General features: G+C 42.7%; 1 protein-coding gene across 2 annotated transcripts in view; it reads left to right on the top strand.

Annotated features, from left to right (window-relative positions):
• Nucleotides 1–17,687, top strand: part of zeb2b (zinc finger E-box binding homeobox 2b) — a 132,608-nt gene that overhangs the window by 76,798 nt on the left and 38,123 nt on the right. For both annotated transcript variants that reach the window (XM_080199380.1, XM_080199379.1), the window contains exon 3: nucleotides 13,175–13,432. In XM_080199380.1, coding sequence (XP_080055506.1) covers nucleotides 13,175–13,432 — 258 coding nt within the window. The remainder of the gene's footprint in view (nucleotides 1–13,174; nucleotides 13,433–17,687) is intronic.

Genomic DNA, 17,687 nt, shown 5'->3' with positions numbered 1-17,687 from the left:
GGTACACCTAGTAATCGTGTTGACTGCTTTGCACTTGTGAAAAAAAGTCAGGCCTCCTTTACAAGAGAAAAGGAAGCTGATAGCAGTGCAGTGTGACTATCTGTCTGACTTTTGCCACACCCTGTGTTTAGCTGATGAGTGCCAACTTACTGTCTGCATCAGCAGATTCCAGTACCTGAGAGATAGGATTTAGCAGGCTGTTGGTGGCATTGGGCCATGTAGGCCCTCTCAGGACTGCTGAAATGAAGAAGAAAGGGATTTGAATCCAAGTGGTGTAAGAGGCCAGGCTTCACAGGCAGCCCACAGAAAAAAAAATCATTTCAATTTTTGAGCAGTTAAATCTCTTAACAGCCAGATTACCACAGGTGTCCGCACAAGATTCAGAGAGTAAATGTTCCCTCTAGTATTTTAGTCAAACGTTATGGGAATGGTGTGTAACCATCTGGTAAAGGTGGGGGAAAGAAAAGTTCATTGCGACCAGTCGGGAGAAAGGCCTTCGGCAGGTGTGAGAAAGCAAATGGAATTTAGGTGAAAGCTATTAACTCGGATACAGACTTGAAAATAAGCTTTCCTTTTGTATTATCCAAATGCGCGAGTGGGGGAAAATACTTTTAGCTTAAACGCAAAAAAAAGCAGAGAACAGACGAGCAGCATATAAAGCCAAACTATGCAGTGACTTCTCCGAACAGCACAAGGTCTCATTCCAGTGAATCTACTCATTGGTATTAAGTACTTTGCTTGAATTAAATTCAACCAACTAACTGGGCATGTGACGTAGCACATGGATTAGTGAAATGAAATGGAAATAAAATCAAGGATCAGAAGGAGAGGTATTGTAACAATTCTTACAACAGATAATGGAGTTTAGATCTTTAATATTTGATTTGGTTGCAGGTTGAGCAGATTAACGGATCCCAGAAATTGCGCATTGTATTGTTCAATATTAGCATGGATGCCATTTTGCCTCACTTGCACAGGCATTCTGGTGATTCACTTGATTGCCTTTAGTTATTGAGTATTCATATAGAACCTTTCCCCTCAGGAGATTAAATAGGTGGCAGAGTGTCTATTGTGGGATAGATTGCATAGGATAAGCTCACTGATCCCACACTCCTCAGCAACGAGTTGTGCTTGAAGAGAGCACGGGTTGGAAATTTGTCTCTTTCAGCTTGGGGTCAGTGAATTGACAGGCGGTGTCTCTAAATCCTTCTTTTTGGCCCAAGCTACTGCCTACTTTGTTATTGTAAACTGGCACAATACTCACCAGAGGGATTGGTGGACAGCATCATAGGCAGTAGAAACTGAGGCTAAAACTCACCCTATATATTTCATCATATCCCATCGAACACAGTTGATGCTTCTTTTTGATGGTGGGCCTGGGTTCTTCAGTTTGCCAAAGTTAATTCCACGTAGGCCGAGAGAGAGAAGTCCCAAATCGCAGACAGTATGGCGTGCAGCACCAAGGAGCATGGTCCCTCGAGAGCAGCCTCAAATTTGCAGAGGGTGTGGTCCCAAATCAGCAGGAAAAGAGTTCCATATTGGCAGAGGGACGTCGCAGCAGATGAGAGAAATCCTAAGTTAGCACAGAGAGCAGCCCCCAGACCAGGAGAGATCGCTACCCCGCATTAGGAAAGGGCAGCCCGACGCTAGCAGAGTGTGTGACTGCAACTTTTAAAACTGGACGTGAGCATAATTGGCAAGGCCAGTGTTTGTTGCCCATCCCTAATTTCCCCTTGAGAAGGTGGTGGTGAGCTGCTTTCTTGAACTGCCGCAGCCCATCTGGTGCTCTCACAGTGCTATTGGGAAAGGAGTTCCAGGATCTTGATCCAATGACAGTGAATTAATGGCAATATAATTCCAAGTCAGGATGGAGTGTGGTTTGGAGGGGAACATCCAGGTTTTGGTGTTCCCGCGTGTCTGCTGCCTGCATGTCTCTAACTGGTAGAGGTCATTGATTTGGAGGGTGCATAATATGAGGAGCCTTGGTGAGTTACTGCAGTACATCTTGTAGGTGGTATACACTTTTGTCACTGTGTTGGTGGTGGAGGAAGTCAATTTTTGATGTGGTGGATGGGGTGCCAATCAAACACTTACAAGTAAAGTTCCACATTACAAAAAAGAGTTGCTCACGTCAGCAGACTTCACCCCCTGCTTAAGTGAAAAAATGTTCACAATAGCGGAGCGTTCCGTCTTAAAATAGTTTTAGTCAAATTTTCTTATTTGCGAGTCTGTCATGCAAGATATTCCTCCCCAGAGCAGACACATCTCCAGTACTCTGCACAGCTACATATTCAAGGGTAAACTTCCAAGTATACAGAATGGTGCTGTGAATTCATAGTGACACAAATAGAATCACTTTCATATGTTCAACTTATTAAAACAATCAGATGGATATTACTGGGGGATGGATTACCTTATTCCCCCTGGCTAAAATAGTGGTCAGCATGGTGCTACTCAGAATCCTACCGGCCCTGTGGCGATATTTGCCTGGTGCAGCCTTAATTGAGTTGGAGTGGATCTTCTCCACTCACCTGGGAGGTAATCCTGCCCTAGAGAGCTGCTGGCCAGTGAGATTAGCTGGCAACTCTGTAGTCCCAGCAATGCCAGAATCGAATAGTGATCACTGCTGGACTACATGCCAATCCCAAAGAAGTGGCATGTATCCTGGACTTAAAGTAAGTCAGGGATTTTGGTTGGATCTGTCTGGCAGACCCTAGCGTGGGTCGGGGGAGTGCTGCGGGTGGGGGTTAGTATTCCTTAAGTGACATTAACTTTCTCCTACATCTGTCACCATTTTTACATTTTCAATTTTAAAATTCTCATCCCTACCTTCAAATGCCATTCCATGTCATCGCTCCTCCCCATATCTTAATCTCCTCCAGCCCCAGAATCCTCTGAGGTATCTGCCCTCTTCAATTTATGGCCTCTCGATCATTCTCATTATTGGCCACTCCCCAAGTGGTGGACGTGCCTTCAGTTAACTTGGCTGTAAGCTCTTAAATATGTTCTATATACTTGTCTGCCTTTCTACCTTGCATTTCTCTTTTTAGGCAGTCCTTAAAACCTACCTCATTTACCAAGTTTGTAAGCCATCTGATATCTCATTAAGTGGCTCAGTGTCGCAGTTTGTTTTATAATACTTTATTGAAGTTCCTCCTCACATTTTATTACTTTGTAAGGCACTATATTTGCATAAGGTTTTGTTGATGTTGAAGTTCCTCAACTACCCTCTCATGCCTTACTCAAGTAATCATTTTGGATCAAAGGATGTTGTCACATTCTATCTCCACAGATGCCATCAGACCTGCTGAGGTTTTCCAGCATTTTCTGTTTTTGGTCCCTATGTTCCAGTCGGCTGCGATTGGTTGTAGATACTGGCATAATATGAGGAACATTGCCATTTATTGTGGCCCTCTCATGTCCACCTTGACTGAACTGGTCAACCCAGCGCTTAGAAGTGACACTCTGAAAGCTTGTGCTACCAAATAAACCTGTTGGACTTTAACCTGGTGTTGTGAGACTTATTACTCAGCGCACACCAGCCCATCACATCCCACCCCTTGTATGGTCTAGTACCATATCACGTGGCATCTTCACCCACTGAGACAGCAGAAGAGAGAGAAAATGATCGCACCAAAAACTAGTTGTGGAAATGGAACTTCCACAACATGGCTATTTTAAAAAGCCATCTTGACCTGGTAGCACGGTCCTCTGTGTGTTCTGTTAGAGGATGAAAAGACAGGCCAGAATTTTTACGTACCCCCCACCCCCGCCAGGGAGGTGTTTAGAGGCTGGGTGGGGGGGGGGGGGCACATTTTATTGGGCAGGATGGTGCGAGGTGGTGAAACACTGCCTTCCTGACTCCTTCTGATCAAGCTCAGGGCAGGAAGGGTGGAGACCGGCCTACGAGCCGGGAAGTTTATTGAGGCTCTTAAGTCGTCTCTAAATGACCAGCAGCACTCGGGGCTGGGATTTCCATCCTCCTTAGGGTTTAATTCAACAGGAAGCCCAATTCTACTCTGAAAAGCACCTGATTGCTACCAAATTTCTTTGAGTCTCCCAAAAATGCAACTTATTTTAAACGGATGAAATTAATAAAGGTATGCTAAAAACAGCTTTTACCAACATGTTCACTTCTAAACAATGGAAACATCTCAACACTGGATAGATATGTTCCAGTTTAAAAAGTCTGAATTAACGGCATATGTTAAAAGACTACTGTCACCATCAAAGAGTAAGATGGAAAACTTTGTCCTGTTGTTTTGTAAATGGATGTAGGAGGCCAATATTGAAATCACATTTACATGAGACATGGGAACACACCATCCGTTCAATCATAGTATCACAGCATTGGTTCTTCTGGGGGAGGGGAGTTTTCTGCAACAGGAGGTGGTGATATTGGCCTGGTTAATTATAACGAGTTAGTTATAACTAGCTGACCAGTGAGGTGTTGCTGGCATTTATGGAATAAATACATTTGTGTGGCACAGTAAACACTTTCATGTGACTTCATTTGCTTTGCAAGTAAATCCATAGTGAGAATCTTCAGCAGCAATTTGAACAAACTACCCAACTAATTTGTTAATCGCAAAATGTTGCGTTGGAGTTGTGAATAGGTCCCGCCACGTGCTCACCTCTTTCAGATTCTCTTCTTTTCCTATACCTGTTCAAAATCTGCCAGCTTTCGCACTGTTTGCACCAGAGTATCAAGAGGAGGAGTTCAACAAAAATACTGATTAAATTATGCATAGGAGCAGATAAGATACTTAATTTAGTCACTGCCTTTTTAAAAGCCCTAGGAAGCTAAAAAGAGACCTTTATTTTCTAAAAAGAAATTGGCCCCTTTGTGACAGCAAAGTACCAGCTTGCACACAGGCGAAACTGTAACAATTTTATATTCTCAACGTTTTGTGTGTATTTGGTTAGTTACAGTAATTATGCCCAATAACTGACAGCCGAAATCACGTAGGGGAAGGCAGACTGCTTTCACGCTTGGGCCCTGCTGCAGAACATCTGCTGAGAGATTTGCATATTAATTAACCCATATTAACTCTAATTATTCTGGGAAATTATCAAATAAATTGAATTTTCTAATTTTAACCTTTCTTTTGCTTGATGCGTGTTAAGGCTGATAGGATGTGGTTGCTGGCTCACCTGTGTGACAAGCAACCAGTTTTTTTTCCCCTGCTCTTTGGACCTGAGGGAGGCCTGGAGAGCTTTTGTGTGTGTGTCTGTCTGTGTGTGTGTGTGTGTGTGTGTGTGTGTGCGTGTGTATGTGTGTGTGTTTTTTGGCGTCCTTCCTTGATAGGGGCCCAGTGCAATTGCCGTGAGATAGAACATGTGTGGATGTGTGCACAGATGGCTGAGTATTACGGGGTGAGGAAGGTTGGTACCTCAGAACAGTGGAGCAAACCTTGCTTTGCTAGCCTGTTGCTCAGGATTGAACAAATAATGGGACTTTAATTCAATTAAAGTCCAGCTTCAGTCAATGCCTCCTGACAGAAATTATTGAATTTTTTCCCTTCTCATTGTTCCATTTACACATCACTGAATTTCCTGCTTTTGTGCTTGTTTTCCCTGCCACAAAGCAGACCCCGTAATGTATCGAGCGTCTGCTTTCTGTGCCTTTCACTTCTGTCACTTCTTGCTCAGTTTGCTGGGTTGTTAGGTGAGCCCGATACAGTCAGCTGCATCTTTGTCACTTTAACAGCACCCAACGCCCCTTGGAAACCTAGCAGACAATGACCTCATTTCCAATTTGCAAATGCGCACACCTCCCCTTTGAGCCATTCAGGTGATTAACATACTCCCAAATCTCTCTCTCTTTTTTAAAAGCACGACAAATTGCCTCCATCCAATCAGGTGGATGTCCATGTCCATCCCCTGAAACTGATGGGCTAGAAAGCAACACATTGCCTGTTAACAGTGCCAGACAGAGAAGGCTCTTGTTAATTCCCAGCACCAGAACTAAATATGATTCTTAGCTGAGAGGATTACAAGGCATTTGAGCATATAGGCTGCCCCAACCAGAAGTGAACTTTGGAATTAAAAAAAATTGTTTTGCTGCTGATGGAAGGTGTTTGTTTGGGGCCTCTAGCTGCATGGGATCATGAGGGCTTATTTGCAGTAAGCCATTTCCTTACGGACCCAGCTGTCATTTCTTCAGCTAAAGGTATGATTTGATTTTAGTTGCCGCCTGTATAAGCAATTTTGTAAAGGAAGTTTCAGTGAAAGTTGAGATTCACTGAGGAAAAGGCTGAAGGCGAGTCTGGCTGAGTGACTTTCATTACTGTTGCTCTTGGATGTAATGTTTATGCCTTAGTGGAAACAAAAGAGCTCTGAAGAGCTGACTGGACTATAAATCATTATTAGTATTCTGGTTTGATTGATAATTTATTGAAAGGGCTTTTTGGAGAGTTTTGCTGGTCAGCTTTAAGCGATTTTACCACCGACACAATAAAAAAAGATCTTTCGTTCCTATGCTGCCTAGTGCAATTTGCATGCACATTAATCAACGTTAAACCCAGGATTGACTTGAGGTCTTGAAATGTAGATGATCCAATGGTTCAGGTACTGTCCCTTTGGGAGCATAAAGCATGGTGCTGAGTGCAAGTGAAGGCAACTGAGAGCCACACTGGAGAATAGGAATACTTCGAAAAAAATAGTATGATAGCCTTTGATGTAAAAACTTCAATCTATTCTTTCAGTATTTAGAGAGAATATATTTAGGAAATGCTTTAATCGCAATTTAAAGTTGCTGGGTTTTCGGGTGGAAGATTTGCTTCATGGGCTGACATACAAAGATGATGGATCTGTAAAGCCAAGAGGTTTAACACTTTGAAGAAGATCAGCCCTTTGCAACATTCAGTTTTTACTTTTTTTTCCCTCAGCATTTGACCCCTGTTAAATTTATTTAAGCTCCATTCAGTTGAAGACAATTGAATCAGCTGCCAGCTCTATTTACAAGCCTGCAATTAATGTGTTATCTTCACACTTGATGCCCCCATGCCATCTAATTTGCTTGATCACAAGTCAGGAAACAGTTTGGCACAATGACGTCTTTGCTGAGTGTGAGCGTCATTGTATTGGTTGCTGACTGTACTCACCTTGTGGCATGGCAGGGGTGTCATCTGGACACCATCATTATTCGAAAGCTCTGGGCCATTTTGAAGGTTGCCTTTTCATCAGAATTGCAGCTAGTGTTGCACAGGATTATTAAGTTGTGCAAAGTATTTTGGCAAGGTACATTATTGTTATATAGGTGCTGCAGCAGCTCAATAGCAGAGATGCATAAGCATTTAATCAAGATGGCAATGGTGTCAACTAGACCTGCCCTGTGTTGTGGGGGTTCACGCTATCTTACCTTCGTTGGTGAGTTTTGGGAGCTCTGTGCTGAGCTGTTAGATGGAACAACAGGTCATTTTGATGCGCTTCATCTTATGAAATGAGGTGGGGGGGGGTAAAAAGGAGTGACTTATCTTGCTTGATCAGTTTTTCCATTATCTGATGGCGGACTACACTGGTGCCAACCAGGACTAACAGTCCAATTTCCTGGCTAAAGGAAACTCATTCAGAAAATGATAGGGGAACAACAAATCAACGTGGTTTAGGCTGAATTTTAGCCCTCTTTGAATAAGTTTGCAGAAAGGAATGCAAGCTTAAGTGTATTCTGCCCACAAACAAGTCCTTTGAAATGCTGGAATGTAATTTGCTGTCCAATTCTCAAAAATTTGCATTTATTGTGCATTTTAACATAATTTCAGGCTCAAAAGTAGACTACTTCACTGTCATCATACCTCAGTGTTGGCTGTCAGGTTTATATCTGATCAAACAAGTCAGAGAAAACAGGAGGGAAGCTGTTCATATGGGATGTTTTATTGATAATTGTGCCTTGCACATAGGAAGGGGTGAGAAGGTGAGGGGAGTAATATGCAAATGTGAAGTAGCTATTCAGCTGTTTTTGTCCTACATGTTGATGGAGAAGTGGGAAAAGAGTTTCTTCAGTTGACCTTTTGAGTTCATTATGCTTTCTCCCAAATTTACCAATAGTTGGGAGACAGTAATAGAAGGATATGCAGATCTAGTTGGATGAAGGTGGGTGGGAGGAGGCTCACATGGAGCATATACACTGAGTCAGGCTGTACAGCCTGTTTCTATACTGTACATTTCATGTAATTCTATGTAGTACTGAGATAAGGAAGGTTCGAGACCTGATATTCTGGACATTTTCACCAAAGCAGCAAGTGGGTGAACAATGTCCATACAAGGCTATGTGAGCACTCTATGAAATAAAGAGGAAAAAACTGTTTTGCCCTATCTCTTTTTGTTTGTAAAGGGAGAAGAGTTGTGTGTCATTTCCGCAATATTGATGATATCAATTGCTGGTGAGGCAACATCGCATTAAACATGATTTGCACATTTGCAAACAAATGGGAGACCGTTTATTAAACAACAATATTATGAAAGCAGATCACCCTTATAGCTCTCAATTTCCATCATCTATCCCCAAAAATTTCCTCTTCAAACAGGTAGCTACGAAGCACTTTTTAAAAATCTGCATAGAATAAAGTCATTCTGAGGTGGCACTGGATTTTTATTATCAAGCTAGCCTTCTGTAGAAAGCAGCCAGATAATTGTTTATTTGGACAATCTCGCTAAAGTCGTTTAGTTCATGTAGGTGTCTGGCTGGCTGAGCTCAAATTTCTGTAGTTGAGAAAAATGTTGCAGGAACACTACAGCCTTAAAGTGCACAGTAAGTCTGTTCCCATTGAAACACTTTATCTTATCAGACTGTACGGTTTGGAAAGAGAAAAACAAATACAGGACAAAAGCACACGTAACCTTCAAAAATATATTTACTTTGTTTTATTTCATATAAACCGTACGTCAGTGAGATGGGCGGAAGGAGCAGTTTAGGCAAACATATTTCTGCATGGACGAGGGCATCACTGTTGTGTTTTAAAATTAGATAATAAAATGATGGGTCTGTTAATATATTTTTGTTGGGCCATTGGTGCACATTGGGCCAAAATCAGACTTATGGCATTATTTATTTATATTTCAGCATGATGTAAACTTAATTTTTTTAAATTCTTTTACCAGAACCCACAATTCTATCCACGTAGCACTTTTGTTTTAACCTTGGAGTTTTTAAAATTTATTTCCTTTCAGGCAAGGTTGATATGGATTTAGTAACTTTGTCCCATTAGAGCCTGTAGTCCCGTTTGCGCATTGATTTTAATTTTCTTGGAATGCCATCTTCTGTTGTAATGCTGTGATCAGCATCATCAGAACATCAGCATTAATATTTGTCACCATAAACAATGTGACAGGTAAAAATTTAAAGAAGTATTCGTATTGTTGAACTCACTACCCTGCTCTTCAATCAAATGTTCCGTTCAGAAATCCGTTTTTTGTTGGGCATTCGTATCGTCTTGCACATTAGCAAATGCATACTTTTATGCCAGCGGGAATTTAGTCCGGAATTATCCAATGTTGTATGCCCTATCACCGTTGCCAGCGAGAATGGAGAATTTGGCACCCAGCCAAAACTCCTTTCACTGCAGCGGGAGTGGAGAATCCTAGCCGCGGGCGAGGTTGGAGAATTCCAGCCTTAGTTTTCAAAAACATTTTGCTAAGCTTTTCCGTTGAGCTTAGAGGAAAGCCAGTTCGATCTACTGTAAGTCCAGTTCCTTTTGCACCTGATCAAAATGTTCAGAAGACAAGGTGACCACTAAAGAAATCCTTCCATGGATCTTTTTGAAATCTGCATTTTTATTGGCATCCATTGCAGCTATTCACTTGGCAGGCATTTCTCATTGTCCAGAGACTAATACGGGGCCATTGTTTATTCTCAGCCAGCGACTGGACATCTCCCCCTCTCCCTCTCTCTCTTTGAGTGTTTACAAAATAACTCTGAAGAATTCTTCAGGCACCCACTTCTTTGTAGGTTGAAGTAATACCCTGTGCTGGTGCCAACTTGCAGCCTGATGACTAAAGCCTCTGTGGTGGCCCTTGGGTAAATCTGGAGGAGCCACATGTAAGAAATGGCCCACTTTAGATCAGAGACAGACAATACTTTTAACAAAGTCACAGTAGCGACTGCGGAAGGCTAGCTTGGTTTTGCTTTTACCAGAGCGAAATAAAAAGGAGGATTAAAATCTCAGTTGATTTGGAAATGGGAAAAAGGATCCAATACTTATGTGCAGTTATTTTAGCTGAAGTGTGCATATTCCTGTCAATTAAGGGAAACTAGTTTTGCTTTTCAAGGTTTCTAGGCAGACAACTTCCCAGTTTTTGCAAAACTGCTTTAATTAAAATCCTTGAGGTTTGCAGAAGTTACTAAATAAATAGCCTTCAGGTTACTTATACCAGGAGTGTATTCACTGCCAATCTGCTTTGTTGAAAAAAAGAGAATAATTTCAGTATCATTTGTACTTGCCTGGGTAGGGGTGCTGAGCTTATCAGCGCAATAAAATGCTAATGTGCACCGAAGCACTATTGTTACATCTTTCCCACAGTCTTAGTGAGGTCTCTGAGCCAGTCACTGGTGCTGGGGTTTCAGCTTATTGCTCAGAGGAGAGATTCTTGTCAGGACTGAAATTGGTATTTATGAAGAGAATAATATTTACTGTCGTCCAGGTCTTGCAGGTTGGGAAAGTACTGTTGCCCTTTGAGGGTGATGTATGTTCTGCTGCTGCCCCTACACTGAGACATGACTTCATTGCTTGTTTAGCCTGTGCTGATATTTGTGAGTGCGGTAGCGAGTGATTAATCATTTATCCCCTTTTCTCTAAAATATTTGAATCACACTGCACCGGGAATGTTCACGTGTTATTCTGAGAGAATGCTGTGGACAAGCAAAAGACCTTAAAAAGCATGTTTTTTATGGAATAAAAAGCCTTTTAATGCTTGTCCAGCCTTAGATAATTTTATTCACTCCTTCAAGACCTCTCTTTATTTCTCTTGCACCCAGAGACCAGTTTTTAGGGAGTGGGTTGATAGCTTCCCAGGACTCAGACCTTTTGTTGTAGCCCGAGACAAATATATCCAGTGAAGCCTTGAACCCTTGTGCAATAAAGAATCTTCGGCACGTTGCTAAGAAATGGTTAAACTACCGTTGCAAAGGAAGGGCACAGTCAATTGTGCCAAGGTATATCTGGACCACACAGCTAGAGTGAAGACGAATATTCCCTTTTAAAAAAAAATCATTTATTTTCAAAGGGCATTACCCAGCCTGAACTTGCCTAAACCCTTGTGGTCACACCTCTTTGAAAAGGTTTTGTTTCGCCCGTCAATTGGTATTCAAACCAGGTCAGCATTTCTGTTTGCCCAACTTCGCTGCCGTTTTCATTTTAATTTGCACCTGTTGTGCAGTTGTTGGGAAGGCAAGTGCAGACCCGCGGATTATACAAAGATCATATTATGAGTAGATATGCGCAGTGTAATTTTTTTGTCCCAGCTGATATATATATATATATAATATATATACATAATATATAAAACTACTTTTGTTATTCTTCTTCACAAAATAATAAACAGCAAACCTTCCAGAAGCAGGAAAAGAAGCAGATAGGAAGGCCTGGAAAGCAAGAGTTGTAAATAGAAATGATTTCAATGTTTCACAAATTCATGAGAGGAGGATTCTAAACCTGATACAAGCACAATTCTGTTCCTGCCACTCCTGTATAATCTGATAGCTGGCAAGAGCCACTTGAGATGGTTCAGTTGATAAAGCCAAAGGATTTCTTTATTAAGAGCGCAGAAATCAAAATGAACCTGAAAACTTTGCGATTTAGCTGGAGATGTTTTCCTTCCTCTCGTCATGAGGCCATATTACTGAGCTGTGTGTGTGTGTGTGTGTGTGTGTGTGTGTGTGTGTGTGTGTGTGTCCTCCTGTGTGGTTATTTTAGTAGCAGGAGGGCATTCAGTCGAGCAGGGGTGTTGCAGGTAGGAGCACCCCACCATCGCTCTTCCCCCGATTAAATCCCAGGGAGGGCCTTCCTGCACCAGTGCCATTTGAATTCTCTAAATGGGTAATTAAAGCCCATTTAACACCCTCATCCTATGGCCGATGGTATTTGCCCAGTGGCAGGGAGGAGACCTACCTTGCGGGAAACCCAATGACTTGTTTGTGGGTTTCCCATGGGGTTGGGTGGGTGGTTGGGGGGAGTGGGGGGGAGGAATCCCTCATTCAGCGACACTCAAAGCCCCCTCAAGGAACCCATCTTTGGGATGACGGGGGAAAGGGGAAACAAGGGTAATGTGACTCACTGAGTGCCACACCCCTGTTCCCCAACCCAGATCCCCAACTTGTAATCCCCCTGTGACCTGTGACTTGAACCCTTTGACAATGCTGGACATCGGGTGTGTGCATTACCCGCAGCAGCCACTGCCACCCTGGCGGCACTGCTGAACACTGAAAAGCAGCTGGATCCTGTTTTGGGGGGGGGGGGGGGGGGGGGGCAGCTCTTGGTGGGCAGGATGTCAGCTCCCAGGGTCCTTCCAGTTAATTGTCACCTAATATGGCAAGGCAAAGAGGGGACATGGAGCTCCTGCCAGCTCTCTAGCCAAGAGACAAGACCTCCGTCACCTACATTAGATTTTACCCTGTGTGTGTCTGTTTGTGTTTCTTGTGAGCCGGGTTAAACAGTTTTTGTCAGAGTTGTGTCTGTATGTGTGTAACTGATGGTATGTTGTTCCAGCTAAACTAATGTCCCTGTGTTTATTACTCTAATCTTTCTTGTCTAGTGGTAAAGTGGACAATTTATGTACTACCATGCACACTGAATGACTGGGAAGGCAAGCTAATGCAGAAGCAGCCACCTTCAATTCAGTTCAAAGACCTTATTTATAAACTGTCTATTTTAAGGAATGCTGGTGCAAGTGCATCAGGTTTGTGTGGCAAAATAAACTGGTTTATTTTGGTTCTTGAGCTGTTCTGACATTTGAAGCATGTTTTTTAGCTTATTTGGCATGTTTTGCCAGCGCTCTCAAGAATTTGGAAAGTGAGACACCAGGCGCTAGGTGGAGGAATTTATATGAGATTGGACCAGGTTTGAGAAAGCATAGGCATGGTAAAGATTTTTACTCACTCCACCTTCAGCCTCTCTCTTCGTGCTTTACCTACATTTTTGCAACTCTCAAATCTTCCAATGCCTTTTCTCTTTTGCAGTTTTGAACTACGAGAATGTAGTGGATACGGGTTCAGAAACAGATGACGAAGACAAGCTTCACATTGCGGAAGATGACAGTATTATCAATGCCCTGGATAGAGATTCCAGTCCAGTGACTATGCCCAACCACGATTCTTCCCCACATGGAAACCAAGTACTGTTGCCAAGGGACGACGAGGAAGGTGAGAAGAGGGACTGCGGCACGGAACACACCTGGCACAGCAGGGAGACACTACCAGTCTCAATAGACGGTACTGGTAAGTCTGGCTTCTGGACTGCTTATTGGATCATGACTCTGGAAATATTAGAATATGTGAGGTTGTCCACGCACAAAACTCTTCATTCTAATTCATTTGACTCAACAATGCTGGTTAGGCAGAGGAATGTGTTGCAGATGTTTTATGTTCCAAATGTTACATGATTCAACCATTGTTACGTATGTATTTTGGTGGCACCCTACAAAAGCCGATGTAGTTCTGTAATCCAGAGGTCAAACTCGTAAAAGAGCTCTTCTGTCAGTTGTCTGAATCTTGTACCTACCTGATGTGTTGAGTTTAATTAAAGAATAACATTGGGGAGGAGTGCAGATGCAGTTATTGTTGTTTAATTAAAGCAAAGGAACATTACTTTACCATCTTGTTTAAAGGCTGTAGTTTAACACTATATTCTGGCTTCTGTGAGGTGACATTAAAAGCTCCATGCCAGTAATTCCTGTCAATCAAAGACCTCCAAACTAGATGTGCAGAGAGCGAGTGGAGGTCTGGGCTACCTCCATTATGGGATGCTTAAAGAAAATTTCAAACAAATTACTGTGATTTTGATATTAATATGCTTAAATAACAAATGTTAAAATAATATTTATTTTTATTCCGTAAGTGGCTACAGTTTTATTTTTGAGTTACTTAGCGGGTGGTGATGGCCTAATCGTATTATCGTTAATCCAGAAACTCAACCAATGTACAGGGGACCTGGGTTCGAATCACACCATGGCAGATGGTGGAATTTGAATTCAATAAGGAATATCTGGAATTAAGAATCTACTGATGACTGTGAAACTATTGTTAGTTGTCAGGGAAAAAAAAATCTTGTTTACTAATGTCGTTTTTGGAAAGGAATCTGCCGTCCTTAACTGGTCTGGCCTACGCATAACTCCAGAGCCACAGCAACGTGGTTGATTCTCAACTGCAACTAGGAATAGGCAATAAATGCTGGCCAGCCAGCGATGCCCATTTCCCATGAATGAATGTCAAAAAATTGTTGATGCGCATCTAAATAAGAACATAAGAAATAGGAGCAGGAGTAGGCCATCTAGCCCTTCGAGCCTGCCCTGCCATTCAATAAGATCATGGCTGATCTGAAGTGGATCAGTTCCACTTTCTCCCCATAACCCTTAATTCCCCTGTCTATCAGAAACCTATCTACCCGTGACTTAAATATATTTAGCAAGGTAGCCTCCACCACTTCAACGGGCAAAGAATTCCAGAGATTCACCACCCTTTGAGTGAAGAAAGTTCCTCCTCAACTCTGATCTAAACTGCCTCCCCCTTATCTTGAGGCCGTGCCCTCTAGTCCTGCTATCCTTTCTAAGCGGGAAGGATCTCTCTACCTCTACCCTATCTATCCCCTTCATTATCTTATACATCTCTATAAGATCCCCCCTCATCCTTCTAAACTCCAACGAGTACAGACCCAGTCCATTTAGTCTCTCTTCATAGGCTAAGCCCCTGCTTCATGTTTTCTGATTTCACTTTATCTCAAAGAACAGACCAAAATAAAATATGTGAAAATACCATTCTCCCAACACTTGATTCAAATTCACTTGTTGGTTTATTTGTTTGCAGAATGCATCATACCATTCTGCAGTGCCTCATCAAAGTATTTTAATGACAGTCTTTCATGAGTTTTGTCATAAACAGTGTAGAAAACAAGCATGTCAGTACAAGAAAGGGCGGCACAATGGCACAGTGGTTAACACTGCTGCCTCACAGCACCAGGGACCCATGTTCAATTCTGGCCTTGGCTGACCATGTGGAGTTTGCACATTCTCCCCGTGTCTGTGTGGTTTTCCTTCGGTGCTCCAGTTTCCTCCCACACTCCAAAGATGTGCGGGTTAGGTTGATTGGCCATGATAAATTGCCCCTTAGTGCCAGGGGAATTAGTAGGGTAAGTGCATGGGGTCATGAAGATCGGGCCTAGGTGAGATTATTGTCAGTGTAGGTTCCAAATGGCCTCCTTCTGCACTGTAGGGATTCTATGACTCTATGAAAACAAAAGCAGGCTCCTAAGAGTCAAGGAAGCTGCCTTACCTTTTACAGGTTAAACAGAAGGAAAGAATAATCATGAAGTTGAGTGACATTTTGTCTTTATTTCAGTTAATTTTTGATTTTGTTTGTTGGAATGGAGATTACAGAAGACGTCAGCAAGGGGAGTCAGCCTGGAGGAATTGCTGAGCCTATAGTGTAAGAACAGAATCAGTGAGAATGAACACAGCTGATATGGATATTGAAGCACCCAATGTTAACAATTACCTGTTAATAGTGTTTCTTTAAACACCCTGATTCCACAATTCCTCCAGAGCCTCCAGCTGATTTTTAAAATTATTTCATGGTATGTGGATGTCACTGGTAAGACCAGCATTTATTGCCCATCCCCAGCTGTTTACCATTCTGACATCCCCAGAGTGGTTTGTTTGGCCATTTTGGAGGCCATTTCTTTTAAAGTGTCAACCACATTGCTGTGGATCTGGAGTCACGTGTAGGCCAGACTAGGTAAGGGTGGCAGATTTCCTGCCCTAAAGGACATTAATGAATCAGGTGGGTTTTTATGACGATTGACAATGGTTTCATGATCATCATTAGACTTTTAATTACCATCTGCTGTGGTGGAATTTGAACCAGGGTCCCCAGGGCATTACCGTTGGTCTTTGAATGAGTAATCCAATGACAATGCAATGTCTTCTCCATCGTCAACATTAAGTGGTCAAATCATTTTTTAAAAACAAAACTAAATTTTCTAAAAGATTAGCGATGAGGAGAAGTTGGAGAAACTTGGTTTGTTCTCACTGGAACGACGGAGGTTGAGGAGCGACCTGATAGAAGAACACAAGACGATGAAAGGCATGGACAGAGTGGATAGTCAGAAGCTTTTTCCCAGGATGGAAGAGTCAGTTACTAGGTGGCACAGGTTTAAGGGCGAGGGGCAAGGTTCAAAGGGGATGTATGAGGCAAGTTTTTTCCCCAGAGGGTGGCGGCTGCTTGGAACTCGCTGACTTTTAAGGGGGTGTCTTGACAACTGCATGAACAGGATGGGAATGGAGCGATATGGTCCCTGGAAGGGTAGGGGGTTTTAGTTCAGCCAGGCAGTATAGTCGGTGCAGGCTTGGAGGGCTGAAGAGTCCATTCCTGTGCTGTAATTTTCTTTGTATATGATCTGAGACCTTTAAGTAGAAGACACTGTCCAAGATTGCATATCGATGGACTGAATGGCCTCTTTATGTACTGTTGGGATTTTATGATGATTCTATATGGATACCAAGTTGCTTAGCCTGTTTACAAGCTTTGCAGGGGAGTCCTTAGTCCAAAATATAATTGGATATAATGGGAAGGCTATTATGCTCATTTGCCAGTGGGTTTGATGGCTGTGGGGCATGTAAAATCCAGTGGATGACTTGGTCACTGTCTACCTGCATGTCCAGTTGCCATCACTGCAGGTTTGCCGACAGTGGGGCTGGTGCTAGCTACCAGGCAGTGCTCCCTCCAAAAGCCCCATAGCCTATGGAAGGACTCCCTGAAATGTTACGTCCCACAGGTTCCTATCCCAACGTCCCCACCATGACGCCTCCAACCCCGGCCACCCCAACCATCCTCAGCACGGCTTAGCAAGACCCTAAACGCTTACAAAGATGCAGAGCTGAATACTTCCTTATGCAGTACTGGCAGTGGCTACCATTTTTGGTGCTGCTAGTAATGGACAGCTGCTGGCCTCTGATTGGCCAGATGCTCTCTGAGGTTGGACTTCCTGTCTGTGTGGGACAGAAATTCTGTCTTTAATCAGTCAACGGCCAGTCTGCAGAGCCATGTTTCTGCTAGGCCGCTTGTCCCCAACTTCTTCGTATAAAATCTATCCCCATGTATTCTGTCGAGGGTAGAATGAAATACCAGTTGGACACGTGCCTCATCAACCAGGCTGGAGTCATATTTTCCATTGAAAAATGTAATTTAGCTACAATAAAATCAATTACTGTTGATGGGACTGATATTTTTAATGTTAAAGCTAATAGATCATGGTTCGTCAGAAGAGGCTTTTTTCTGATATTGAATTAGGTGGAGTCTACATTCGGTCGTGTAGATCAGTGCTGTTGTTTATATTCCATATGAGCCTCCTCCTGCCTTAACCCTAAACCTCAGCCTCATGTATGTATCGAGCCTCCTCTTTAATGTGTCAGTGCTGTCTGCTTCAATCACTTCATGCGACAGTGAATTCCACACTCTCACCACTGTCTCATCTGTGACC

The sequence above is a fragment of the Carcharhinus amblyrhynchos genome, chromosome 11 (assembly GCF_965287045.1).
Source record: "Carcharhinus amblyrhynchos chromosome 11, sCarAmb.v2.hapA, whole genome shotgun sequence".
Lineage (NCBI taxonomy): Eukaryota > Metazoa > Chordata > Chondrichthyes > Carcharhiniformes > Carcharhinidae > Carcharhinus > Carcharhinus amblyrhynchos.
The sequence above is the reverse complement of the archived record's forward strand: the minus strand, read 5'-3'. Positions and strand labels throughout refer to the sequence as shown.